At 47.3% G+C, this 27,641-nt stretch overlaps 9 protein-coding genes across 9 annotated transcripts; 4 read left to right on the top strand and 5 right to left on the bottom strand.

Annotated features, from left to right (window-relative positions):
- Window positions 1–2,045: 2,045 nt before the first annotated feature.
- On the top strand, window positions 2,046–3,960 carry ATNIH1004_000295 (putative MFS transporter; the record flags this gene model as incomplete). Its single annotated transcript, XM_033565017.1, has 8 exons — window positions 2,046–2,303; window positions 2,359–2,461; window positions 2,523–2,686; window positions 2,736–2,896; window positions 2,966–3,197; window positions 3,264–3,439; window positions 3,499–3,713; window positions 3,779–3,960. The coding sequence occupies 8 exons, from the start codon at window positions 2,046–2,048 to the stop codon at window positions 3,958–3,960; spliced, it is 1,491 nt and encodes a 496-aa protein (XP_033430774.1).
- Window positions 3,961–5,835: 1,875 nt separating this feature from the next.
- On the bottom strand, window positions 5,836–7,525 carry ATNIH1004_000294 (elongation of very long chain fatty acids protein; the record flags this gene model as incomplete). Its single annotated transcript, XM_033565016.1, has 2 exons — window positions 5,836–6,666; window positions 6,734–7,525. The coding sequence occupies 2 exons, from the start codon at window positions 7,523–7,525 to the stop codon at window positions 5,836–5,838; spliced, it is 1,623 nt and encodes a 540-aa protein (XP_033430773.1).
- Window positions 7,526–10,337: 2,812 nt separating this feature from the next.
- On the top strand, window positions 10,338–11,721 carry ATNIH1004_000293 (uncharacterized protein; the record flags this gene model as incomplete). The annotated part of the gene is made up of 4 exons (XM_033565015.1): window positions 10,338–10,950; window positions 11,019–11,130; window positions 11,197–11,516; window positions 11,573–11,721. 4 exons carry the CDS (start codon window positions 10,338–10,340, stop codon window positions 11,719–11,721), a joined length of 1,194 nt encoding a protein of 397 aa, XP_033430772.1.
- Window positions 11,722–11,978: 257 nt separating this feature from the next.
- ATNIH1004_000292 (uncharacterized protein) lies at window positions 11,979–13,278 on the bottom strand (the record flags this gene model as incomplete). The annotated part of the gene is made up of 2 exons (XM_033565014.1): window positions 11,979–13,103; window positions 13,177–13,278. 2 exons carry the CDS (start codon window positions 13,276–13,278, stop codon window positions 11,979–11,981), a joined length of 1,227 nt encoding a protein of 408 aa, XP_033430771.1.
- A 2,036-nt stretch (window positions 13,279–15,314) lies between these two features.
- On the top strand, window positions 15,315–16,196 carry ATNIH1004_000291 (uncharacterized protein; the record flags this gene model as incomplete). Its single annotated transcript, XM_033565013.1, has 1 exon — window positions 15,315–16,196. One exon carries the CDS (start codon window positions 15,315–15,317, stop codon window positions 16,194–16,196), a length of 882 nt encoding a protein of 293 aa, XP_033430770.1.
- Window positions 16,197–17,647: 1,451 nt separating this feature from the next.
- ATNIH1004_000290 (pseudouridine synthase PUS7) lies at window positions 17,648–19,907 on the bottom strand (the record flags this gene model as incomplete). Its single annotated transcript, XM_033565012.1, has 2 exons — window positions 17,648–19,631; window positions 19,684–19,907. 2 exons carry the CDS (start codon window positions 19,905–19,907, stop codon window positions 17,648–17,650), a joined length of 2,208 nt encoding a protein of 735 aa, XP_033430769.1.
- Window positions 19,908–20,567: 660 nt separating this feature from the next.
- ATNIH1004_000289 (uncharacterized protein) lies at window positions 20,568–21,821 on the bottom strand (the record flags this gene model as incomplete). The annotated part of the gene is made up of 3 exons (XM_033565011.1): window positions 20,568–20,587; window positions 20,658–21,357; window positions 21,423–21,821. 3 exons carry the CDS (start codon window positions 21,819–21,821, stop codon window positions 20,568–20,570), a joined length of 1,119 nt encoding a protein of 372 aa, XP_033430768.1.
- A 946-nt stretch (window positions 21,822–22,767) lies between these two features.
- On the top strand, window positions 22,768–23,082 carry ATNIH1004_000288 (uncharacterized protein; the record flags this gene model as incomplete). Its single annotated transcript, XM_033565010.1, has 1 exon — window positions 22,768–23,082. The coding sequence occupies one exon, from the start codon at window positions 22,768–22,770 to the stop codon at window positions 23,080–23,082; it is 315 nt and encodes a 104-aa protein (XP_033430767.1).
- Window positions 23,083–23,709: 627 nt separating this feature from the next.
- On the bottom strand, window positions 23,710–24,678 carry ATNIH1004_000287 (DUF2293 domain-containing protein; the record flags this gene model as incomplete). Its single annotated transcript, XM_033565009.1, has 3 exons — window positions 23,710–24,165; window positions 24,221–24,343; window positions 24,439–24,678. 3 exons carry the CDS (start codon window positions 24,676–24,678, stop codon window positions 23,710–23,712), a joined length of 819 nt encoding a protein of 272 aa, XP_033430766.1.
- Between the last annotated feature and the right edge of the window lie 2,963 nt (window positions 24,679–27,641).

Genomic DNA, 27,641 nt, shown 5'->3' with positions numbered 1-27,641 from the left:
CGGCGATGATCACCGATGTCTCTTGTGGCCTTTTTTTTTTTTTTTTTTTTTTTTTTTTTTTTTTTTTTTTTTTTTTGATTTTTACTGCGTTGAGATTTAATGCGGATTCTACAGCAAATGAAGAGAAAAGATCGAATGTTGGAATTTTCCAAGGCCTTTGACCGTGCCCAGTCATTTGGCTTCGATCTACTTTGCATCCTGACATTGGCCTCGGATCTACTGTGTGTTTTCCTCTCCCTTTCTGTCTTCTTCATTGAGTCTGATCGTGTTATGGCACCTTGCCCTATCTTCTTGTTTTAATTTCTCTTTCCCTCACTATCATCGGGGTTCTCGGTTGACATAGCATTCGAGCCATTTCGTGTTTTCTCGCGTCTTTTTTTTTTTTTGAAAGCGTGGACGTTGGGCACCATCTCCAGGACATCATTCTCAGGGCCTTTTTTTTTTTTTTTGTTTTGTGATTATTTCAGTACGGGCTGTCTTTCTTTTTTTATTGTGGTGTGTCCATCGTACAGCGTTCAGGAATAGGGACATTGTCGTTAATGCCCTGTTCGGTTTATTAGTCAAAGCCTGGGCAGTTAATACAATAAATATCTCGAGGTCTTCCCTTTTTTGTACCTCCTGAATTTGAATTCAAGTGCGTTCAATTGCCTTGTCTCCGTTTCTCTGTTCCTAGCTGTTTGCTACAAACCATAGGGCTGGATGACGACTCTGCCAGTCTTCGCTAATTTTTCACCCTTTCGTCTGATTCAGATGGTACTTGTAGGCTTGCCAGTAGTTCTTAGCATGGCTCTGGTCCAACCTTGATGATGATGGTGATGATGACGCGGAGGGAACAATCTTAATATAGATACGTGGTCGTTGGTCCTGGAGCTGCGAATCATCGAGGAAGGAGTCATTCTAGTCATGGGTATGAAAAGGTCTGATGTTCGCGGCAGGCAGACATCCACGGGCGCGTAAGTCGGCAAAGCTTGTTCTCGGGCGAATTCCGAAGTTATTTCTCCAAGTTCAAAATTTCAGTCCTGATTCTTTGTCAACATGCGTTGGTGTTGCACGGAGAATGACCCAAAGTAATCTCATTCTCCACAGTGTTCTCCATAGAGTCCCTCGGGAAGGGCAAGTTCGGGCCGGGGGTGTTTGAGCCATCTTGGCCCCGGGAGCTCTGGGCGTTGCTTAGAGAATAGATACCACACCATCTCTGTCTTTATAGAGATACTCTGTTGGAAGATCCGTGGTAGGATGGAGATATAGATCCATGTAGCCGCCTTCTGCGGAGGAAATGATTCTCCATAAACAAAAGAGAGAGCGGTAGAGAGAAGAATGAGATCGGCAGATTGCCGACAAGTTCTCTAATTATCGGCCGGCGAAGAAAAACTGAACCCGAAAAGCAACCCCCACGTCCGCCCACGTTGAAATTTTGCGGCGAATCCTCAACGCCCGAGGTTTATTTCCCTTACCTACGCAGTTCCGTCCCAGGATTTTCTGCTTCTGAACGCTGTCCCTCAACTGCCTTTGCAACCCCCACGCTATCCACGCTATCCACGTCCCTCCACAGTCCAACTCCACATCTCTCCTGCCTCACGAGAGAGATCCCTGCTGCCATTGGACTCCTAGCTCCATCCATTATTATTCCTTCTCCAGACCTCCTTCAACTCCGGAGTAGGATCAACTCTTTTTTTCGGCTTCTCCCTGGTCTCTTTCCCCGCCCCCGGGTCCCCCATTGGCAGCTCATCTCCATCTCGACGCAATACTAACGCCACTCTCGGGGTTCTCCACGGCGCCTGCTGTTCCGTGGCTCACCATGTTGCTCTGCTCCTAACCCTCAAAAGGGCTTGCAGTCTCGAATTTTCGGACGGGAGCAGGGAACTTTTCTTCTTCTCTTTCTTCTTCCTCCTTTCCGCTCCTCTCTTCACCCTCAAAAGAGCTAGCCATCCCGAATTGTCGGATAGGAGCAGGGGACCTTTTCTCCCATCCTCCTTTGAGCTCCCTCCCTCATCGTCTTCGCATCTACCCTCCTTTCTCATTTTCCCTGCCCTTCAGAGGACGCCATGATGAATACAAGGAACTCTTACGATGCCAAGGATGACATCGACAAGAGCTCAGTGGACAATGTCGAGGTCGTCCCAAATGCGGTCGCCAACGCTGATAAACCGAACCCGAAGAAAGAGGCCCCAGCCTATGTTGCAGGCCTCTCCCCCGAGGAGCGTGAGAAGGCCGAGCAGGCTCTAGTCCGCAAGATCGATCTCCGACTTCTGCCAATGACAATCATCATGTATATCCTCAATTACTTGGACCGGAACAACATTGTACGTCCTATTCCCGACAGTTTTGACCGTTTGTTTGACTTACCGTCCTGGCTAGGCTGCCGCTCGACTTGCTGGCCTCGAAGATGATCTCAACTTGAAGGACTACCAGTACCAGACCAGCGTCAGTATCTTGTTTGTGGGTTACTTGTTGATGCAGAGTAAGGCCGCTAGCTCCCTTCTCCTCAAGTCTCTGACAACAAGGATCCCTAACCGTTTCAGTCCCTTCCAATCTGCTTCTGAATAAATTGGGAAAGCCTGCCATCTACCTTCCATGCTCGATGATGCTGTGGGGTATTGTTTCCATTTGTACCGCAGCTGCCCAGAATTATGCTGGCCTGGTCGTGATTCGGTTTTTCCTCGGTTTTGTGGAAGCCGCCTACTTTGTATGTGGTTCTTCGGGAACCGTTTGTTTCAGACACTGACTTCCGATAGCCCGGGTGCCTTTACTTTCTCAGTGCTTGGTACACACGGAAGGAGCTCGGCTTCCGAACTGCTGCCCTCTACTCTGGCTCCTTGATTTCCGGAGCCTTTTCGGGCCTTATTGCAGCCGGTATTACGGGAAACATGGATCACAAGCTAGGCCTCCGAGCATGGTGAGCGACTCGGAGACCCGTGATGTTGGGGTATGAAAAGTAACTAACTTGCATCGACGTTTCTTCTAGGCGCTGGCTCTTCATCATTGAAGGTGCAATCACCATCGTGATTGCCGCGATTGCCCTCTTCGTCCTGCCCAATTTTCCTCGGACGACCTCGTGGCTCTCAGAAGAAGAGAAAGAGCTGGCTGTCTGGCGTTTGGAGGAAGATATCGGAGAAGACGACTGGGTCGATAGTGAGCAGCAGTCATTTTTGCACGGCGCGAAGCTGGCTTTCACTGATATCAAGACATACATCCTCGTAAGTGACTGCTCTAATATATATATGTATTGAATCTTTCACAGATCTTTAACCAATACTTTTTAGATGTTGCTCATTCTATGTATGGTCTCCTCCGCCTCGGTGACCAACTTTTTCCCCACCGTGGTGGAGACCCTCAATTATGACAGAATCAAAACGCTACTCCTCACAGCGCCTCCCTACTGTCTGGCCGTCATCTGTGCTTTTGCAAATGCCTGGCACGCTGACCGTACCGGCGAACGGTACTTCCACATCACCGTGCCCCTGTACATCTCGGTTGCTTCCTTCATTATCGCTGCAGCAACCACAAGTATCGCCCCCCCCGTTACCTTGCCATGATGCTCATGGTCCCATCTCTATACACCGGCTATGTCGTAGCCCTAAGTTGGATCTCCAGTACTCTGCCACGTCCCGCGTCCAAGCGTGCGGCAGCCCTGGCGGCTATCAACTGCGTCAGTAACGCTAGCAGCATTTACGCCAGTTACATGTACCCCAACCGCGATGCGCCCAGATTCAGTACGTATCTATCTCCATATCAAAATGGTTAGGAAGATCCCGTGGGACCTGGCTAACAACCTCAGTCACCGCCATGAGCGTCAATTGTGCCACCGCATTCGTCGCGATCTTATCCGCTACGGTGCTCCGATTCATGCTTGTTCGGCTGAACAAGAAACTGGACCGTGGCGAGGAGGTCTCTGGCGCCGTCAAATCGGGCGGGCTTCCTGGTCAGGCCAGCGCCAGAGGTTTCCGGTTCTTGATTTAAGGAACTTTTTGGTATATATTTGTTTTCAATATGGGTTGCATTTCTCAGCCTTGTCACATGTGTTCATGCATACTGTTTTTTTTTGGGAGGATATACTCCCTTTGAGTCTACTGGATAGATAAGATGGGATTTAGATAAGATACGAGTATATGATGTATTGATATGTATTTGAAGTCGACAACAAAAGACATGACATGTTTTTGAGGAAAAATAGACAAAAGGAAATGAATCCACGTGGGCAATTCTAAACCTCACCGAAAAGAATACACGGAAGAATCCAACCTAAGGGATGTAATCAAACAAAGTCTAACCGCTCCTCGCTCCATCCTAGTCGTAGTTGTAGCCCACATCCAACAAGACATCCGCAATATGATTCACTCCCTAACCGACACTAATGCAGGCCCCATGGCCTCACTAGGTAGAACCCCGCCGCGATTGGATTTACCACCCCGTTGCTTAAAAAGGGAAGAGGGGGGTTATTTCGGTGCTTTCTGTATAATGGTAACTTGACGAAAAGCAGGCGAGAGTAGACCCTGACACCCGACTAGCTGGGAGGTGCGTAGAACGAACAAGACACGGAGTAGAGATGTCCTCACGCGAAGTGATACATGAATAATTTGGCTATTAGCCACTAGTGAAGGCTACGATAAGGTACCGTTTTGTAGGGTTGTGGACTCCTTGGTCTAATTGTTGGGTATATTCTAGTCCACCGCGTTCGGCATGGAGGTTGGCAGACGCTGCGTAGGAGGTCGAGTTGGTTGGATTCTCTCCTCTCCTATACTCTACTCTACTCTCCAGTCCTCTTGCCTGTGGTGCTGGTGATACGCTAGGGGGTAGACATGGATGGCTGACCAATTGACATTCTTGTTTACATTCAAGTCCTAGGAGAGGTAGATACGTGAGATCGATTTGAGCCATTTAATAGGCTAAGAAATCATGATCTATAAAGATAGTGATACGTTCCCATCAGGATATGGAATGTTGTATAGTGTTGCGTTGCTGGCTTTTATGCAGAAGACAGAGAGTGACTACGCGGCTTGGATGATTTCTGATCAACGGTAAGATAGACTTCGTATGCGTATGGGCGGGGCAGGCCCGAGATTGAAGCGGAGAAAGGCATAGGTGCCAAAGAGTCAAAGAGTGAGAGTCTGGGGAGATTTGTTCAAACGTCTCGATGCATCGACCCTCGGCTGCTCTGAAGATGTTTCCTTGGGGCAGAGCTTCAGGAATAGGAAGCATCGTTGCAAGGGATTAGAGAAAGAATACGGTTGGCATAAACTGCAGAGGATAAAGTTGGATACTCTAGGTGAGGCGTAGGTTGTGGCTCTGGGAACAGCAATGGTATACTGATGGCGATACGCTGATTAAATATTATCATCCATTCAAGCTAGTAATAACAAATAAATAGCATGGTTCTTCTTTGGTCCCCATGAGCCTGGCTCTATCAAAACCATAGATTTGATATATGTACAGGAAATAGGTTTGCGCTGAGAACAAATCATACTGAAATAAGAAGGTCCGGCGGTAATGAGGACCTAACTATTTCGCAGACAACCTCCAGGATAACTATCTTTTTGTTTAAGATCCCTCCGTGCTCTGATGATCCCACCATGGGCCAATGAATGAAAGCACCACCGAACCCAGGTAGGGCACTCCCAATCTGGCCTGTCCTAAGGCGAAGATAAAGCTTATCGGGTTGGCCATATCGGTTTGGGATAAGTATAGCGGGACGGCATATACGCCATGGGAGGAAAAACTGAAGCCTATCTAGCAATGTCTGCGGCCGCTTCGGTATTCCGGACGGCCCAAAGAGTGCCATGGATTGTATAGGTGTGAGAGTTTTCTATTTGATAGGGTATGGGATATCAATGCCTTCTAGACATCTCTATCCAACACCTGGAAGGGATTTTTACCTTTAGGGTCGACGGCAGGGGAGCCATCGAGTTTGTCCTGCGTGACCTTCTTAGCACCCTTTCTAGGGGTTACGGTGGAGAACCCCTGGTCAGCTTCATTGTTGGAGACACGCGCCTTTTGTTTGGCCGATGCACGGGTCCGAACGGGAGAATCCTGAACGGTATCCTGTTGAGGCTTCTTCACATTGGGTTGCGACTTCTGGACATTGTTGGTAGTCTCATCCTCTGTGGTTTCGCTAGTTTCGCCACTCATCTCGACCGATTTTTGAATTTCGCGGCTCACGCCCTTCAGTGCATCCAATCCGGCTTTCTCTGCTGCGTGCATATGTGTAGGCTTTGGGGGCCCGGGATCCTTGCGGTACAGATAAGACCGCACAAAGAAGCGGACAAAGAGGTATGTGAGGGGAAGAAGGTAAGAGACATTCAGCCAAATCGCAAAAGCCTGGCCGCTTGTATCCGTGCAAGGTACCATGGGCCCAACTGGAGAAGTCCGGGCAGAACTGTTGGCTCCAGGGGTGCTACCCACATTTTTGGCAATGCCTTCAGCTCCTGCGGCACGGAGTGCACGCGTCTTGATCCACGGGAAAAGACCAGCTCCCTCAACCGCCATTTCAGGCTGAACGATGGGGCCGGTCTCCACAGACTGGTTTGGTGGGAGTGTGTAATAAACGAACAGATATGAGGCGGCGATGGTTGTTCCAAAAAGGAATTGAAGAATTTGCATCGAGGTCAAGGACCGTTTGATCACACCGGGAATCCGAACACGGAGGGCCGTCAGAGTGTAATAAGTATACTGCAGGTAAGCAGCGATTATAGTTAGCCAGTTGGTATATGAATTGTCAGCCCAAAATCAGACATACCATCATAGCATGGATTCCAGAGTTGACCAGCGTGAAAATCCAAATGGGAGGAGCGATGTAGCGGATACCCGCCCACATGCACATCATAGCACCGGCATGATGATAAGTCTGCAAAGTCGAGCTTTTCTTGCCCTTGGCAAGGATAATTGCGGTATCCAACACCTCGTAGAACTTAGACAAATAGAAGATCCAGCCTAGATATGCTAGCCCTTCGTTCCACTTGCGGCCCATATCAGTCGGGTCGGGCACCCCGCCCTCGGCCAGCTTGAATTCCGGATTCCTCAATAGCCACTGGTTGGACGATGGGTCGTAGGTAGCTGCGTTGCCGTATCCTCGGGGGCCGTTGATCTTGCACAGCGCGTCAGTGACACCCACCAGACCATTGGGGTCATCGCGGTCTGGCCAAGAGTTGCGGAATGCCACGAACATGCCAGCAAAGGTCCATGCGGAGTAAATGGCCAGGAAGACATTATGAAGAATGACAAAACCTTTGAAGAGCTTCGTTTGACTGATCCCCCAGGGCTTGTATCCACGACTCTTGTTGACGCGATTGAGCAAGACCACGGTGATTGCGTAGACGCTGGCAATAGTGATGGGAACGCGTACGTCTAGAAGCTGGTTGTATAACTGAGGCGGAATGTTAAACGGTTGAGCCCACGTTGGCTCGGAGACCTGTGGAGCAGGTAGGGTAGTTGGGAGTTCGTCTGGGGGGAATTTGAACAAGGAGGCGGACGGTAGGCCAAGGCGAACAATGGCTGGCCCTGACGCAGTATCGACATTAATGTCATACATGATGAGACAGCTGGCCAGAAAGCCAAAGTCTAAAGAGAACCAAGTGAGATCGACAGAATTCGAAATCTGATAAATTATCACCACGCAATCTTTCGCAGAATGGTAGAAGAGTTACAAGAGTCAACAAGAGTCAAAAAAATAAAAAAATAAAAAATAAATGTAATAAAAAAAAATATTAAAAGTAAGACCTGCAATTTATAGAAAGTTCTGATCCAACGCTAGCAATGGCAAGGATGAGGGAGTGAGAAGAAGACGAGAGGAGGACACGGGAGGAGAAGGGGAAAGGAATGAACTCTTAACTATTTGCAGACAAGCAACATTTGAGGCAATTCACCAAGGGTAGAAAAATTATCGACCAGATGTGGTATCATCACTTCCAGGGGAGCTAATAAGGTCCGATCAATGGGAGCAAAGATAATCTGTAGAAGTGGAGCCGCGATTCATTTTGTTGGGAATTCGGTACTCTCTCTGCTCTGCGCTGGGAGGAAGCCTCGGCCCAACAATATGGAGGTGAGCCTGTGAGCTACTAGGTACCAAAATTTCGCGGCCCGTGGAAGATTTAATTCTTCAATCAAGAATTCCTGACGTCTTGGATTGATTTGCCGTATTCAGGGAACTAGGGGTAGTTTCATCTCTTGGTCATTTGGTCATTTTGGTGCCATGGATAGATCTGTTCTGTTAGGAAGGTGGGAGGCCCGAAGTAGGGTATTTCAGACGGTAATAAACGTCAGTCTGATTCAGGTGCAGAATTGCAGCCAGCAAATACCGGCATCATTCAAGGTTGAAACCTGCTTTGGCCGATAGATTGCCTTATCGCTTATCAGTTACGTTTTAACAGACTGGTGGAACCCAAATCCGTCGTATCGCGGGCTGACTCAGCATCCGCTGACTCGTAGGGGAGCTGGATGAGAAGCCTCAGGCTCCCGTCAAGAATACTCATACATAGTTCATACTCCGTGCAAGAGTTCTCAACCATAGGCATCCAACCAGATACGTCATTATCATAGACATAGAGTGCTTCGGTCAGTCGCTCAACATACAATGTAGGCACAGTTGCAGGATTATCCCTTGCGTCTTCCCCCCCCAACGAACTCAGCGCATCGGTTGGTACAACATAGCGTTATCTGTGCTACAAAAACTTGGAGAACTTGTGATTAGCGACAAAACTTTCAGTTCGCACCTGTCAACGTATCGGTATCGATCAACCTCTTGGGAGCGTTGACCAAGCTGATGTACTCCGGCGTAGGATCCGATTACGACTTTTCTTCGGTGATAAACATGCTCTCCAGAGAATGGTAAAACTAACAGAATCAAGCTCCTGGTGATGGCAGCTGATGATGTCTTTTTAGTATTGAGCTGAATGTAGATCACCCAGTATGTCACTGGATCTTCAGCTACACGTTTAATATTTGAATGGTGTGTATATTTTGAGCTGCCATTGGTGAATCTTAACATACAATACATGTTCAATGACAAATTTGGCCACGTCAAGATGGCGTATTGAGATTGAGAGAATTAATAAGAGTAATATGAAGTATTCAAGGAGACTGTGTATGCTCCACTGTGGCCCCTTGATGACTGAAGATGCATCCTTAATGCAGATTGGCACTATCAATTACTTCATCGGATGCATGTCTCAGTCCAGCGTGTCACACTCGAGGACTAAGGGTTCTGGCCAAGATCAGGGGAGCTCTGTATCAGGGTGGCAATGCGTGTATGTGCATCAACCCAGTTTATTGACTAGGGTCTGTTACTGTTTTTCCTATAGATTTAGGTATAGTGCATAGATCTAGGAACGTGGTTTGGTTCAGCCAGTTCAGTGCATAACTAGACTTGGCATCGAGCGCTAAGCCAAGGCTGTGGGATGAGGTGAGACGTTCTTGTGTTGGAGAGAAACAATAAACTGGGCTAGTGAGGTCAAAAGCATACACGAACCTATGGTAAAAGGTATCCAAGACATTGCCACTTAGCCCGACGTCGAAAGCAAGGTAAAATGCTTGTTCAGTAAAAGGGATGGCTGTAACCAAAACTGGGATGGGATTGCAACCAAGTCAGAATACTTAGACAATTCATAAGGCATGGGCATAAAGACGGCGCATATTTGCGTTCTAGTATGCATATGCCTGTCTGATAGTATGTACATGCATACATATATTATTCCACGAGATCTGCTGTATGTAATATCTTCTGTCACTTGAGTGCTATCTGGCAGCCTTGTTGAAATTTTTCCGACGATCCTGGTTAGGCTGCAATAAAAATAATTTCATTGTATGCAGAACAATGTAAAGTAGAATGGTTTTCTTTTGACCCCTGAGCAGTGCATAGTGCCTTCCGTGGGTGCCATTTGACTTACTATTAATAAAAATAGAGAGTTGAAAATAATAATAATAATAATAATAATAATAATAATAATAATAGAGAATGGTTTCAGCTATGAGTATCAAGGGCCAAATACCCCTATGGGAAGCATCAACGGAGTATATATTCCCTCCGACAAAGCCACGCCCTCCTTATCCTGACATCAGAGTGGAAAATCGCCCCTGACGCTAAGGGGCGCTTCGTCTAGTGATCTCCCTCATAGTCTCGTCTCTCACTGGCGGCCATCAAGGACATGTCGTATTCGACCCATAAACTTCCCAGCCTGGTATCCTGCGTTTCATATCGACGGGCCCTCCAAATCACCGTGCCCGATGGTGATCTCCACCTGCTAGCTGTACGCTAGGCACGGTGGAATTTACGGATTGCATATAATGAGCTACTGCGACGCGTCGAGAACAATGCACACTACTCCATCCCGTACAACACCCTCACAATGGGAATCAAAAATCGCTTTGTTCAGTTTCTGGCCCTCGGGCTTGCAGCCACCGCTGCCTTTGCTCAGAGCAACAACCACAAGTCTCCCAGCCGTACCTCTTTCACTCATCCGGGGGTATTACTCGACTCCGCCCAGATGAAGTTCATTGCGACAAAAGTCTCCAATGGTGAGAAGCCATGGGCTCCTGCATACTCGGCTATGATGAAGGACCACCAGTTTGCGTCGCGCACTAAGCCCTCCCCGGTTGCTACCGTCGAATGCGGCCCAACCTCCACGCCTGATGTCGGCTGCCACCAAGAACGAGAGGATGCCCTCGCAGCCTACCTGAATGCCCTTGCCTGGGTAGTCACTGGTACTAAGTCATACGCTGAACGCGCTATCGAGTTCATGAATGGCTGGGCAGGTACCATTAAGGCGCATACGAACTCCAATGCCCCGCTGCAGACGGCTTGGTCGGCGGCTACCTGGGCCCGGGTCGGAGAGATCATCCGCTATACAAATGCCGGGTGGAAAGACCAGGATATCGAGAAATTTGAAACCATGTTGCGCGATGTCTATCTACCCGAGATAATCGATGGTGCACCTAGAAAGAACGGAAACTGGGAGCTTGGTAAGATAATTTGTAATGAATATGCTCAGAATTGCTGATACTGATTTGGACCTCTTGTTCACAAATAGTCATGATGGAAGCGGCCATTGGGATTTCCGTCTTCACTGATAACCAAACAAGTTACGACCTCGCAATGGACAAGTTTCTCAAGCGGGTTCCTGCCTATATCTACCTCACCAAGTTAGAAACCTTTACTACAGCTCTTTGTGATCGTATGTAGCAGCCAACTAACAGTTATACATCCAGGGACGGGGAGCTCCCCAAAACTGTCTCAGAGGACAAACTCCATGGATCCTCTGCCATAATCAAATTTTGGAACGGTCTCTCTGTCTTCAAGCAAAATGGCCTCTCGCAGGAGACCTGCCGTGACTTTGCCCACACTGGATATGGGATCTCCTCTATCTCCCATGTCGCCGAGACATCCCGAATTCAAGGGCGTGATCTGTTCAAGGAAGAAACCGGGGTGCGACTTCAGCATGCACTAGAATTCCACACCAAGTATGAGTTGGAGGGATCCTTGCCGGACGATATCTGCGATGGCAAGATCGGACGGACCTTGGATGATGGTATGCTTTTTTTATTCCTTGTTAGCTTCAGCGATTCCTGACTGATGATTGTGTAGTGACCGAGGTGGGCTTCAATGCCCTTTCTTTTCGGCTAAATCACTCGCTACCCAACACGGAGAAATATACATTGAAGCATCGACCAGCTGGAACGAATCAGCTTTTCCAAGGATGGGAGACTCTCACCCATGCAGAGAATAATGCTTAAGATGAGATGTTGGAGGTTGTAACGTAAAAGCGGGTTATTGCCGCGAGTGCACTAGTAATAATGTGAATGCATATCTGTGAGCTTGTATACAACTGCCCAGCCTATTTTTGGAAAGGCTGGCTATGACTAATGACAGTGCAGGTAGTTATCTAAGAGAACAACGCGAGCTATGTAATGATACAGCTGCGGTACAATCAAGGGTCTACAGACCATAAGAAGAATTCAGCTAAAGAAAAATCACTGAACTATAGCTTCGTTCAGCGAGGCTTAGTTCCCATTGGGACTGGTGGAGGTGTAGGAGATGGGGCTGCGACTGGGGTAGATCGCATCCCAGCCTTCTTGGGAGGTGGGGGAGGTGGGGCTTTCCTTTGGGTTAAAGACTCTGAACTAGCGTTGGAAGCTTCCTGGTTAGCATTCGGGTGTGGAGGTATGGGTGGTGGTGCTTGATTCGCCCGAGGCTTATCGTCGAAAAAGCTGTTTACTCTTTGGCTGATCCCGTACTTTTGGTTGATCCCATTGAGTTTCTGTTTTCCAGATTCAATCTTATCACTGTGTTTCTCACGGAAGTCGCTGATAATAGATGTAGCACTGCGATTGTCCGGCGCTGGAACGGGAGATTGTGATGGGTGTTCATTGGTGTATGAGTTCCCCCGGACCGGCGGGGATGGAGCTTGCTGAGGGGAGGATGTATTGGTTCTCATCTGCGCAAAGCGCGATTGCAGCTCATTAACTGGAACATGACCGGCTGAGTTAGCAGTACTTGGGGAGACAGTTCCTGAAGGATTGCCGTCTCTTCTCCATTGGTTGCCTCCATTCCCAATTCCAAGAGCGGGCACTGAAACTCCAGCCTGAGTGAGTCGAGACGTAGCGGACTGGTTTAAATGCCCCTCCAAGGGTTGCTGAGCTGCCGGATTGGGAGAATAGCTAGGAGGCGGAGAAGGGGCACGTGACGATGGTGTGGAATTGGTCCGAAGAGGAACTCGAGGGGGAACGCTTGGTCTGGGCTTAGAGTTCGTCAAAGACGTAGATTCCACCGGGGAGTCCATACGTCTCACAGGAGGGGGGGGCAGAGTACTGGGGTCTACGCCCGTCCGATTGGCACGAAACGGTAGCGGAGGGGGGGCCGGCTTCTCTTGCTGGGCTTCCGCTTGCTCTTGCTCCTGCTGCTGAGCAGTCCGATGGTTGATCTGATCTCGGGATAGTGGAGCACCCAAACCTCTCCTATCTGGTGTAGTCTCGTTTGGAAGTGCGGCGGCGCCGTGGTATTTGACATGCTTCGGTGGTGGCCCAAAAGCTGACGGATCTTTGAGCGAAGAAAGGGGTCGGGAAACATGTTCCTCGCGTTCGCTTTCCTTGTCTTTCCCCTTACCCATCCATCCTGCCTGTAAGATAAAAGTAAATGTCAGTAGATGCACTCTACCAGGTGTGCTAGTTGTCACAGGAGTTTAAACGGACCACTTGGTTGATGCCTTTGAAATCGCCTCGCCAACTTTCCTTTCCCCCCTGACGGCTCTTAGGGTGCCAGCCCTCTTTAAAGACCTTGCCCATTCCACTCATTGTCACTGTGTGCCACTATGGAGCAGATTTTCTTGCAAATTTTAGTCGATACCAAGCAAGGATAGGACGCCGATCAGACAGGGGTGAAGGTGCGACGTTCGCAATCATCAGTCAGCCCCTCATTGCTAATGTTGGTGAGTTAACTAGCCTTATTTGGTTAGCGTGAACCTTACTTATTCTCGATATCTGGGAAGCACGTGATGATAACAATCATATTTGGCTTGAGATAAGTCCCACTTGCTACTGTGATGCTATATTTGGATCAAACAAAGACTGTGTGAAGTTGTCTCACGTGTTACGCATTACACACCATGAAGCAAGTCTTCATTGGTCATTGGCCCCATTTGACACCTGATGGGACTGGGGTTCTTTCCAGAACTAGTGTGGCTAATCTATGAAGTGTCGTCAGGATTTCCATAGGAGCCTGGCTGGCTGCTCCACTGGCCCAACTCAGTACTCGTGGCTTTCTCTTGAAAACACCCGGACAGGGTTGCGCTATTCCGCAGTCAATACAGGGTAAACTGTATGTTCCCCCAAAATCATGGACGTCAACATGGACATACACAGTATCATTGATACGAAGTCATTGCTCATCAAAAATGGCTCCCATAAGGGAACTGAATCCGATAAATACTTCTAGCTTCTAGATCACGGCTGCCTTTTGCTTTGTTTTGACACCAGAGCCTTAGGTTCTAGAGTATAATGACGCTTCCAACACCAGGTAAGTCAGTAACTACGTCAGTGTATATGAGGCGGGATTCTGCAAAGACACACCTACTAGCTACGCCGTTACTGGTCATTTCTTATGGACAGCAGAGTCCCGGTCACATACCAGGAATTTGAGGAAGATCACAACATATTATTTGGACTGCCCTTGACTAAAGCCAGTCTCGCTCAAAGTTCGTTTGCTTGTCAGGCCTAAAAGTATCACATGCTGCTTCCAAACCCTTGCAGCCAGAGTGTATAGAGAGATTGACCTGCAGAAAATGCTATTGTTGTCTTTCATTAAATTGATTTCTGGATTAACTTCTTGGAGTCCCTTTCAGCTGACACCAGGTGTTAACTATAGCAAGGTATCCGATAAGTACGACTCTGCTATGCGGAGCTGCGCTCTGGATTAACTACACAGTGGTTGTTTACATTCCGATGAAAACTCCACACATCATGTGGCATTATTTTTGGGTCGGGGATGTTGCTTCCATCGTTCTTCGTAAGCACTATTTATAGCTTCTACGCTAGTTTCAGTCACTGCTTTATACTCGAACACTTGGTGATCTTCCTTTAAGGTGGGGGCTTTTAGTTTAGTTTCCGTCCAAGTAATTAAGTCACCAGCCTATATACGAGGAACTTAACACCGGTAAATAGTTAGTGTAGAGAATATGGGGTTTCAGAAACGAAGCTATTTAGCCCTTGTCATTATTCCCCGCAGCCGCCAACGTTTTGGCTAAAAATTAAGAGACCCTGCTGCACGCTACTCCTAGTAGAATCTGCATGTGCACTAAGTGCTAAGGGGCCACGCTTCGTATTTTGGCGCAATCCTTATCCTTGCTGATTGGTAGCTGGTAACCCTCACTGTTGGCTCAATAGATTAAATGTTAGGTGTTGGAAGCCGCTGCGCCATCGAGTTAGACGCTATTGCCCATTTATGGTTATTCCCAACTGTTCTTTAGTATGTTGTGTCCTTTCGTTCCCTTCTAAAGAAAATAGTGACCCGCCTAATTACCTTCCTTCCAAAGTGCACAGCTGACCATGCAAAACAGTCATGATTTCAGCCAGTGGCATAAATCTATCTTGATTTAATAATCATCGTTCTTCAGACATTCAACTATACTTATAGATAACGTGGTAGGTGGATTGGCCTATATGTCACTTTTACTCTTATGCTAAGAAGCTTGGTAGTTGATCCACATCAAATTGAAGAGAAAAGACATTACGGTTCATACGCGGGGCTGTCATCAAAGGCAGTACATCAACAGAAGTATTGCACCTGTTCACAAATAAAGCCTCTATACCCCTCCATTTGAAATTACACAAATATGGGTGACTACTGGAAATGGGACGGCATGCCAACTGTCACCTGGGATATAGATGGGAACCCCCATCCTATAACATACAATTCTCAACCAACATACACAGACGAAAGCAACAAGTATGCAACTACATATTACCATACTACACCTACAACAGAAATCCAGCAGTCCAAGTCCACAGACGATGCAACGGCTACGCACCAATCTCTAACCACAACTGCACATCAGTCCACAACTACGACCACCATCTCAGCAACAACCAGTGACTCGACACTACCAACCGAGGCCTTTTCTGCTGATACCGGAGGAGCAGGGTTGCCCACAAAAACTAAGGTTGCCATAGCCGTACCTGTTTCCTTGGTAGGAGCGGCTATTCTATTCGCATTGCTGTTCGTCTTTCTCAGACGTCGGAAAAAGAGCCGCCATGCCCAGTCAAGACCCTACGTTGATTTAGGCTCAACAGGCATGAATGTACCGTCACATACTGCAATCGCTTGGGCCTCCAGATCCCCTGTTGCGCCATCCTTTCCCGAATCGACACACCGCCAATCTGTGACACAGAGCAATCATACTTCCCTACATGATATCAATACGCAGGCTAGAAGCCAACATGCACAGGTCTCAGATATTGGAGCCGGATTCACCAATTCAGATAGGAACGGTAGAATTGCAGGGAACCATGAGCGGAATAGCAGTATAAGCGAGCAGCAAATGTTGAGAGATGATAGTCCTCGGTCACCATTCGACACTGCATTGGATGATGCCGTGTCAGAGATCTCGAGAGGAAGTGGGAGGCGAATCCATGGGCATTATCGGGGCCTTAGTGATAGATCGTCTGTCTCGTCTTTTAGTGGTGATGAGCGTGAACACGGGCGCTCACGAGGATAAGGGGCTGGGCTGGGGGTGTGTTTTATTGCGTTTTACTCCGTACTAAGTAATGTATTTTATATTTTATGCTTTAATGAACAATTCACAGTCGAGGTATGGTAGTGTTGTATGCCATGAGCCATCGATCTCCGCATACTCCTGTTGAATGGAAAGTACGTAGAGACCCGTAGCATAGAGTGCACAATGACTTAGATATCACACCGACTCTCTGGTAAGCTTATGATTTGAATGTCCACAGAGATGGGATGGTCAGAGCTGCATCTGTTCCCCACGGCGGTCAATGGACGGCGCGCGTTACGGAAACAGGAGGCTGTCCAATATGAGACAGGCAGATGGGGACCTATCTTACCTAAACAGAAGCTACTGCTGCGAAGGAGCGCTGTATTAGTTTATTCCACATCTCGAATTGTCATCTGATGTAGTAGAAGGGATAATTGCCCCTCTCTCCCTCTTTTCCCGCATCCTTTCGTCCGTCGCTCATGTCATTCTCTTCAAGATCTCCCATGCTATGATGCTATGGTAATAGAATGCAGTCAACGATGCGGACAATTAGTAGATCATGTACGGGACCATTGATGGGGAATACATAGATACTAGGATGGGAAAGAGAAAGAAGTGACGAAGTTGAATGTCCAACACTGACAGGATACGCATCTTTTTACCATGCACGAAAAGATTCTCTAGCATTGATGGGGTTTTTGTATACAATGACCTCGCTATAGACACAGCACAGGAGTGCCCGTATGCAGTTCCAACTGGATACGAATGTACAGTTACAGAATCAAATGATTTTATAGAGTACGCGGGGCCGCAGACGAGATAAGTAACTGTAAAAGTGCACATGTTAGCGGACATCTTGAACGTTTTATTCCTGCGGCCGTCCGTGCCTCGGAAGAATTTCCCTCTGCTACAGTACTCCATACCCAACTAGAGGTAGCCTTCGGACTGGGAAGAGTGGTAGAGTGTCACAATAACCGGTGCTTGCTAGTGGCGAGAGTCTTCTGCTCAGCCAAAGCCCTCTGGATTTCTGTTCCGTTTGATCATCTTCTTCCTGCTTAGAACTAGGCACGATCGATCAGCAATCATATCTCGCGCCCAGATCCAAGGCAGTGATGCAGTTTAGCAAACCTTTCATTGCATACAAGCGACTTGACCGGGCTGGAGTTGCTGCATACGATGAATTAGCAGTTCGATTGAGCAGAAGATATGGCCATTGAATTAAAATAGGACCGACTAGGTTCACTGTTGGCATCGAATCGATGTTACGAGACGGGGATGTCTGCAAAGCTTTGCAAAATTAGGATACTAGCAACTACTATCTTCCAGTACATACGGAAAGTGTATCTTTTGGGAGTTTTGAAATGGCATAGAACACAGCATCTATGTTCAATATACGCAGGCAAATAACTCTTTTCATATACACTTGTCTTATTTTATAAGGTCTTATAAGATCATGCCCTTCCTCCGTATTCGGGTGTGTATGTTTTGACCTTCCCCTTCATTAGTTCTCTCAGTGCCATAGTAGCATACTGACTGGCCCCAAGCTGAAACTTGAGAACAACGGCGACCTTGTCACCAGGCTGCGAAAATTCCGCAGCAGCTGCGCCTTCTTCCTTGCCATTCAGCTTGTCCAGGTCCGTTTGAATGAACTGCTCGTCGTCCCTCGAATACAGCTTCACCTCACAGGAGTAGTCCGGTCCCATTCGGCTGAGAAGTTTACGATAGCTCCCACTTAGACTGATATCTTTCCACTGCCGGCGCATACTGTATGGGTCAAGACCACCCCCTTTCTCACTGCCCATGAACTGTTTGTACCAGTCGGCCATCGCATTGGCAGGGTACAGAACATCGAATCCAGGGAGGGGAAGCACGACGTCGAAAATAGTATATTTGTCGCTAGCAGCCTCTTCGGCAGTCAGGGCTCGTGCGCGTGTAAAGCCAACGTAGGAGCTGTCTGTCGCTCCAGGGGCAATGATCACCTCGCCATCAGCATCGACATCACTAAAAGCACCGGCGGCAGTGTCAGAAGCGTCTTCTTTGTCGTGATGTTCGTGGATCAGCACAAGATCTCCCTCTACGACTTTGTCGCCGTAGAGGCGCCAGCGCTCACCGGCGGCAAAGTTCCACACCCGTGACTGGTACGCGTGCACGTACATCAACCGTAGGTTTCGAGGGATGACTTGCAACGCTCCACGATAATCGTTTCGGGAACGACTAAGGTGCCGTATCAAGTTGGATTCCGCCGAAAACTTTCGAGGTAATTTATCCAAGGCTTCACTGCACTGGTTACTGGTTTCGAAAATCTTGATTGCCTCTGCACGAGCCTTGTCATCGGCACTAATCAAAGCAGTGCAATTTTCCCCTGCTTCCGCAGCAGCTAGAGTATCAGGGCTGTAATGAAGAATAGCATCGCAGGCGCCCTTGAAATCACTTTGAAGCATTTTCAATCCAACTGTGTCCGTCCGTGTCGCAAAGGTTCCAAAACGCTGCAGGCCGTAGTAATTGAAGTAACCTCGTTCACGAAGATTTCGTAGGGCCGAGCTTACCAGCTCAGTAGCTTCTGCAACAGCTGCTTCGCCACTTCCAACATCGATGCCTGGTATGTCACATTCGCGAAGCGTGACGACGAACTCATTTCCATTGAGATCGCCAAGCTCAAGACCATGCTGACGATGCTCAAAATCACCGATAGTCGCATTGCGCAGATAGGCATTGAGCTTAACGAGTTGGCCAATTTGCACGCGATGCGCACAAGCCCTCTGCACTGTTACTCCGCGGCGATCTTTAGTGCCCGCAAACTGGAAGTTCTTCGCATTCATCCTCAGCTGGCGCGCAATAAATGAAATGATTTCCATGGTATCCTTGTTTTCCTTATAGATTGTGAAATGTAGATAAGGGCCTCCAAGCTCATCCCAGTTGACCCGACCACGGTCCCGTCCGGGGCCTGCAGGCCCAGCCTGCGCACTGCGTTTATTTCTGTTTGCGGCGGCTGAGATAATCATTGTACCATCGCTATCTGTTGAGGACTCCAGTTGTGAATTGAAAATACGACGAATCGCTTGGTGCATCTTGATACGCAGATCGCGATCGGTGACAACGAGGGTTGGGATTTTGCCAAGGTCGCTTGGTCGTGATTTCGGCTGGGCTTGAGCACGTTTGTGCAGCGAAACAATCCTGTGTGTAGAATGTTCGCCAAAAAGTGAGTCCAAGAGCGTCTTGTCTTCCTCCGCAAGTTGAAACTCATTCTCGGGTGCGTTCTTCGTGTTGGGCGCATCATCCTTCGCTGTTGTAGGCTCTGGATTCTCCTTATTCTCCGTTGGAACTTCTGATGCATGGTTCACATCCTTATTCGGGGTAGCGCTCGGAGTGATCACATTCCGCAGGTGTAAAACTTCGCCTGAAGGAGCGATCTCGTTAACAAGGAAGTCGGTGTACCTAAATGACAGTCAATTAGTTTGGTTTTTCGCTTCCATCTTGAGGAAAGTACCTTTTCTTCAGAAGGCCCGAGAATCCCTCGCTTTCCGCACTCACAAACTGCGTGATTCCCACCTCGACTTCTTTCGATGCCTGAGCATCGCTCTCAGAGATTTTGGCGGAGTCGGCTTCAGCAGCAGCCCCATCGACAGCAGGAAGGACGGCTTCGTCAGCTGGAGAATCACTGCTGGTCTTCAATCGCTTACGCGGCGATTCATTAACTTCGACTCCTTCCATTGTGGCTAAGAGGGCAGGGAAAACTATTTTGAGTCGAAATCGGGCGACGCAGCAATATTGCGGACTGAGATCGAAAGCTACTAGGTAGCTTTACGATGTCCAAAGAGGTATAGCGTAGCCCTAACCCTATTTCCATTTTAGTATATATGTTATTAAGCTACTCCGTACCGAGTAGAGTTGGGTAGGAATGTTTTTCATTTCATGAAAGAAAAAGGCTGTTTGAAACGCTAATTTCTACGCTACTTGAGTATAGGAGTAGTATCATAAGATAGTGGTTTGAATGAATATGCATATTTTGAATTCGAATATATATACAGTATATTTGCATAACTTCTACTACCTATTGCCAGATAGTTTCACAGCTCTGACTAGTAATTTTCTTAGCCTCATATTGTGAGCCCAATTAAGCACGCCAAGATAGCTCCACAGAACCTTGGCCTTGTCAATAGAGTTCTAACCTTCTTGGTACCATCAAGAAAAAGTAGAATTGAGGCGTGACATCTCACCCCAGTAAGTATCTAGACCTCGTCCAAAATCGTTATTCATAATATTCCAAAAGTACTACGGGATATATATAATAATTAATCTATCTTGACTATCCAAACCAAGATACCCAGCCACCTTTCTTCCAAGGCTTCCAGGTCCCGCCAAAGCGATGGTTCACACACGCATGTTGGCTGCTAAAACCCTCAGAGCCACTATGCCTCTGCCCGTTTCCCCACACACTAACGGGCAATACGCACAACCCACCCATGGGATCTTTCGTGGCCTCAGAGGCGTCCACACAAAGAGTCTCTCTAATACCAAAGAAAGGGGCCCATGTCACTCTTCGTTGGGTTGAACCGGTTGGTTTTAAGGCAAGATCCCCTATTCCCTTGTCCGAGCTCAAAGATAAATCCACCAGTTTGTGCGTTGAAGGGAGTGTCCGCGAGAGGGTGTCCAGCACAGCATCTGTAAACATTCCGGGTCCGCTAACTTCTAAGATCGTTTTCTCGTTGTATCTTGTGCCCCATATGAAGTTTCCTTTCTTGATGTGCTTTTTCGTATGCGACAGGGTCCTGACAATTGCCTCTCGAAGTATCGGACTGAAGCGACGGGGAGCATATAGGGTGTATTGAATGAATTCGTAGCTCCTGCTCCAACGCCATTGGCGCATCAGCTGCGGGGATGCCTTAGGCTCATCGATCTCGATTCCCAAAACCAGAGAAATGTTGGGGTTATTCTTATGATCTTCCGAAAACAGAGGTTCCAGGGCCGGGCAATCCTTAATCGTCTTTCTCGGGAATACATCCAAATCCGCGTAGAATCCGCCATGATACCATAGCAAGAGATATCGAAGAAGGTCTGCACGAAGGACGTCGTACGAATAGGACATGTACAGATCTCGCAGGCCCGGCACAGTTGAGAATACATCGTTGATAAATGCGATGGCTTTGGCGGTGGTTACTAGCTGTTGGTTTTCATAAAAAATAAATTAGAGTAATATATTTCGACAGACAGGCTGCAAACGCTCACCGAGTATTTCCATTCATCATTGCGCTCCTCAAAGGCGATCGAATCCTTCCCCCTAACCTGATGTGCCGCATGCTCTCCTAACATAACCTGCCATATCCTTTCTTGAGCTACATTATCACCTCCGCTTTCTTGCAGCGCAATGTGCTCAATGTCGTACAATGCCTCTGATACCCTCTCCTCGTATTCTAGATCAGGATCATCCCGAAAAGGTGAGTGATAAAGAAATCGGGGAGTATCTTGCACGTCATATTTGGGAGTTGTCTTCCCAGCTTGTTTTGTTTTTGGAGGGGAAGGAAGACGGTAAAAAAGAGCAAAGACAAATATAACTAGAACGAAGAGGAAGAGGCGTCGAGAGCTGATGGTGCGAACGATAAGTTTCCTCTGCCGCCTGATGAACATGGCAAGCTATGGGGTAGAAGGGGGAAGGGAAGACCAGGTGAGAAAGGGACCAGAGGGCATTATTGCTTGCCATTGTCGCAGTCACGTTTGGGGGCTTGAGAGACATTGTGCTAAGTCCAGACACCAATCAACAGAGAAAATAAAGTTACCCATGTCTCTTGGAACCCCAGTAAGAAAGGATCATCCATATAGCATATCCCTAATAGCAATGTCGGCAAATCGTATGCATGTGTTCAGATAATCAAGTTGGGAACCGTGCTAGAAATTGAGTGGATCACCACCCAAAAAAATGGAGATTGTCCGCACTAGCAGAGCCTTTAAAACAAATAGGACCTAAGTAGGTAGCGAACCCTGAAAATCATTTTTATTGGTGCCGTGCACTAGTCAGATGCGAAGCTTTTTTTTTTGGCGGCCTACTAACAGCTTTCCAAGGGGCTCAAAGAATCTCTTTTTGCTAACTGTTCTTTTGCCACTCAAAATTGTTCAACATACAGAGTAGAATTCTTTGAAGATTACTAACACAAGAATGCACCCTGCCCTCCGAAATCTCAAGGAGAAATTACATAATGTCCCCATAACCAGTAGCAAAATGGAGCAAACCAATGCCATTGTTCCATAAATACGATTGTTCCTATGTGATGGAAATATGTATTATATCACTACTGAAGCTCGCCTTTGGTAGTGGTACATTCCCATTCTGGATGAATGACAAACAACAATGTATAACAAGAAATAGGTAAGATCAATTGCTGGAGATATCCACCAGCTTGTATATAAAAATGCCTTCATTCCCAGGCTCCTGTATAGTCTCTACTTCTACAATCTTCACAACCCCTTACTGGCGACTCCTATATCGACAAATACAGGCCTGTATAGGCCAATTGAACTGAATACTCTAGTATCACCCCTCAGCCAAATACCTCTCACAAAACACACAAAGGCCAAGATGGATGTTGACCCGACTCGAGACCAGGAGCGCAAGCAATGCCTTCAAGCGGCAGGCCTTGAACTGTCATCGAAGAATGTGACCGAGGCGGATGACTATGTGACCGTCTGGTTTAACCTGGATCCTAAGACGGATATGGAAAAGGTGAGCCATGTCATCGCGAGCTCGCACCAAGAGATCATGCGGCGCCAAGCGACCAAGGATTGGGCGAACCCGACCCTTATCTACAAGTTCTCCTACACCTGCACTCATCGTGATATCGCTTCTTTCGCTGAACTGGGTGTCAAGGTGTGTATTGAACTTGAGAATCCCTGAGTGTCGATTCTATATTTTCGTTTATTTGAGCTTCGAGTTTTGCTAGTCTAAAGGTCAGCTGGTTGTCACCATGGCTAGGATCTAGGGTGTGAGTTACTATTCCGTATACTGTTTCTTGGAGTACTTTGGGAAAGCATAAAATAGGGGGAAAAAAGAGAGGGGAGATTGCTTAAGTAGGTATCAGGGGGAGTTTCAACAGACTGTTAATGCAAATGTTTTGTTTTCCGACGACTCTGTAGATCCGGTAAGTAAAATATTTCCTATCCATCCTTACACATTAATCGAGTCAAATATAATATTGTTCAAATAAGCTTGTAGGAGGAAGTAGTCTTCATAAACCACGGAAGTAATAATATACTTCATACGATCTATCATTGCCCTGAGGCTCAAATCTATGTTTAAGTACATATAGTATGCCCAAACCTATTATAATATCACAAAAGTCGTGCACAATCTCATCTTGATTCTATCCACTTTTGAAACATGTGACAACATCCCATAAAAGAATTTCAGATATGAGTTGTTCAATTACTAACAGATAGCTTTTCTGGAATATGCCGGATGAAATGGTGTAGGATCTGGTGTTCTATCCTGGAGTTAATCATTAAATCAATCATGATAGGGTATTCAATCCTCCATGCGGCTCCGCAGAGCCAGTGAATCCGTAGGTTGGTTGCCACCACCCTCCCAGGCTGCCTTGATAGCTCGCACTGTGTCCCAGACTTCCTGCCGGGCTTCTTGACGGCCCTTCCCTGCACTAAGCAGTTCTTCATAAGGAGTATGCGTGTGCCTAATGTGCGCCTCGACTGCCAGGATGGCCTTGCGTTCATCTGTCTTGGTAGCTGTGCGTCCTACCCGGCCAGAGCCTTTCAGGAATGCGTGGTTGAGTACAGCTTCCAGCGAGTCTCCAGGCATTAGCGGGAAGTGGCTGCGTAGAAGTTGTCGCGAATACATTAGGACTTTTTCATCGCGGAGTTTGACGGCGTTCGCACGAGAGTCTGCTGTCGCAGCAGCAGATTGAAGGACGGTGGAGTAGATATCAGAAGGCACACGCAGGCCAATGGGCCATTTCCCTGTAGTATTCTGCACTTGATCAGACCATCTCGTAAAAGTCTCTGAGAGGAAATGTACTTCTTACATAAACAACATATACCGTATGTTGAGACTCCTTTGTCTTGCTTCGGCAGTGACGGGTGATGTAGACGTCTCCCTTGGGCACGAAGACGTAGTTTTCGGGGATTGGTTCTCGTTCAAAGCAGTTCTAACAGACCACCTGGTCAGCGTATTGTATCCAGCTGTGTAATAAGCCGAAGGGCCATAAATAGTCGGCTTTTAAATCCCTAAAAATACACATACCTCTTCAAACGGCTCAGTCGAAGGGGGAATCAAGCCAAATTTAGAATATTTCCAAGCTTGTCGGCCTCCATTACGCCCTGCATTTCTATTGTGTCCACTTCTTTTCGAAATACCATTTGCGCGGGTTAGAATCGACCGAGGAGAACCTAGGGTTGTTGGTTGTCGTGTTGTACGGCTCTTTCTGTGACCAGCCAATTTTCTAGACGATTTTCTCCGTGAACTGTTTGTGGTTGATGCCATTTTGGTTTGGGCTGAAAACTTGGAAGATGCACCATGAAGAGTTAAACATTTATAAGTTCAGTTGAAAAAAAAACCCATACAGGCATATTCACAATGAAAAATGTTGGACCTGGACAAGGAATCGGATGTTGCTATTTACATTCACGACCCGACAATAAGCAATTGAAAGTAAAGAGGGGAAATGGTACAAATAACCTAGATGTGGACCCATAATGTAAGGCTAGACACTTGTCTATGTCTCTCTAGCAGTCCATTTCCAATTTAAAGACTCGTAACTGGAGCAAACGTGTATGCATGTAATAATTGCTCTGCTCACATTGGTATTTTCTGCCCAAACTGCATCATTCCAATCCGATTTGGCGGTCAGAAGCAATTAGTAAATGGCGGGGTTGTGGCTAGTACAGTGGCTGTGCTACTGTCTACAAAAATATACAGCCTAATTATTTCTTCCTTTCCTTGTACAACATCCTTTCTTCAGGCACTTAGCTGTTGGATCACCACTGGCCACTACTCCTTCTACTACTAACCGCAGACATTAGGATGGCTAAATAATTTAGGAATTCTTCGCTCTACTCAGCACGTCTTTTCCCTACTTTCTAGGCCAACCACTCTAATAGAGCCTACAAACGATGATGACTGGCCCCAGGAATACCTTATTTTCCGACTTCCGGGTCTCAAGAGCCATATTTCGCAAGACCACTGCTGAAAGAGCGAGTGATTATAGATGTTTACAACTTCAGCCAGTATTTCTTCAAAATCCAACCTCTTCATTACACTACACCTGATTTAAACAGCCAAGAGGGAAGTCACCAGGCCGATTAATGAGGAAAGGTTTTGGTTCCTGTCCTACTAGAAGAAAAGACAAGCACCCCCGACTTTTCTGGTTTTGGTATGCGATATGCTGAGATGTACTGGGCTGTACAAGTTTGGCTTTTAAATAATCGAACAGCATCCATCCCCTTACCTTCAACTACTGGACCTTATTGAGTTCTGCAGGCTCGGTAGCCCCTCCGGCAGTACCTAAGCCCCCTCATATGGTCAAATAATAGCTAGATGGGGATATGAAATGTTGGACTCATAAATATCGCCACCATTACAGCTAGAGACTGAAGATTCTATAACAACGGCCGCGAAGACGATCACGACATCATGTCAAACTTGAGTGACTGCCTGTATTGAACCTGACTGTATCTAGGCATCATGATGCCATGTTGTGGTCGAGCGGGCTTCCCATACATTTCTCAGACAGGGACATTGATGCAGACGAATCACAGTTCCCAGAAAGCCATTGTTTGCACGGAGTACATACCCCGGTGCTCCTGCACCTAGCTATTGTGCAAATCTGTATGTAGCCTTGCTGTGAAACCCGTATCCCTGGTGTTTCGACTATTCTCAGACAAACTGTGGGACAGAAGGAAGACATTCGCCGTGTCGACCACTTCTGTATGGGGTGTCTTACTGTATGTCCTGCGAAATTTACGTTCGAAATGGAGACCAACGGGGAGTCCATTTAATTGGCATTGCAGCCTGTAATGTCGTAATTAAGACGAAGATTAATAATAGGCCACACTATAAGACACCATAAGCATGATAGAGTTGAGTTCAATATACCTCTATGAAAATGATACGGTTAATTAAGCGTCACATCCTATAATCGCCAGATTTGTTAATCTAGGCTGCACAGGGTGCCTGGCAAGCCAACACTTAGGAACTGATTCAGTCTAGTAGGTAGAAAGTAAACAATGCACCAATATTGCGGCAAGCGCAAATTTGTGTTTATAACTTCTGGATCTACCCGTACTCTATATTTCATACCCAATTTATTGGGGGGTTGGGGCGTTTTAAGGCAGGAGAGAAAGCTCCAGTGGGTACTACGGAGTATACCTGGCATCCTTAGCGTGGAATACGGATGCGAGATGATGAATGTGTAAGTAGAAGGATAGTAGGTGCTCTATCCCGCTCTTGGAAGGTGATACTCCTTGCTCCCTTTCCCAACTTTAAAAACCAGGCAGGTTGAGGAGAAACTCCAGGGATTTGCCCAAGTGGCAGCGACACTATGTCAGGGGCTTTGAGGATTATTAGGGTCTTGTAGCTACTAAGGATGTGCGTCCTGCGGCATTAAGTACACAGCAGGGTCACTGGTTTAATGCAGGTCCCATTTGCTCGCGTGCATGACTGGCTTTGACTGTTTAATATGGGGATAGCATGCGACGAAAAAGACCGATCGTAGGGAGAGGGTGTTGATCCTAGTAACAAGAAGGTAGCTAGGTGCAGACAATCAGCAACTGCTCATAGTCATCACAACCTCGGAAATAAACAGAGAGGCTACCCATGGGTATTACTCCGGGGTAACTAAGGAATTTAAATAATTAATTAATGGCCATCTCAAACAGGCTGGACCTTCTACTACAAGGATCCCCTTTCCGGGACACTGGGCCAATGGCAATTGACAGGTCGACATGCCCAAGACAGTCTAAGTCTAGACTTAGCCTCACATCCGATCATCCTCGCCCAAGTACTGGGCGGTCGGCCGCGATCCCCACCCAGATAGGCAATAGCCGTGTAGGACGGACTGGCAAGTAGGTCGTAATCTCAGGATGCAGCTGAGTATATGATTCGTAATAAAACATCCGATGAGAATAACGGTTTGATCTGGAGAAGACGTTGTTGCTTCGTTTTTTGTCAAGAGCGTGACTGCCCACAATAGCGGATAGCGGATGCCACACCAAGAAACAGAAACTTCGTCCGCCGAGCCCCGTGTTGTTAAAATACGGTTCCAAAGAGTCGACTACCTTAGTATACACTTCATACAAGGTGTCATCATTATCTCCGCGAGGGGTAAAGAAACCCGATCGAAGTGTGAGCTGAAAAAAGGGCCCTTGGCTGGGGCTAAATGGACTACTGGCTTAACGAGAAGGAGAATTTGGCTAGCTAGTACTTCGTATCCTTGAGGCTGTGACGAG

The sequence above is a fragment of the Aspergillus tanneri genome, assembly GCF_003426965.1.
Source record: "Aspergillus tanneri strain NIH1004 chromosome Unknown AapTan_2_pilon_pilon_pilon, whole genome shotgun sequence".
NCBI lineage: Eukaryota > Fungi > Ascomycota > Eurotiomycetes > Eurotiales > Aspergillaceae > Aspergillus > Aspergillus tanneri.
This window is presented reverse-complemented; position numbering and strand designations above follow the sequence as displayed.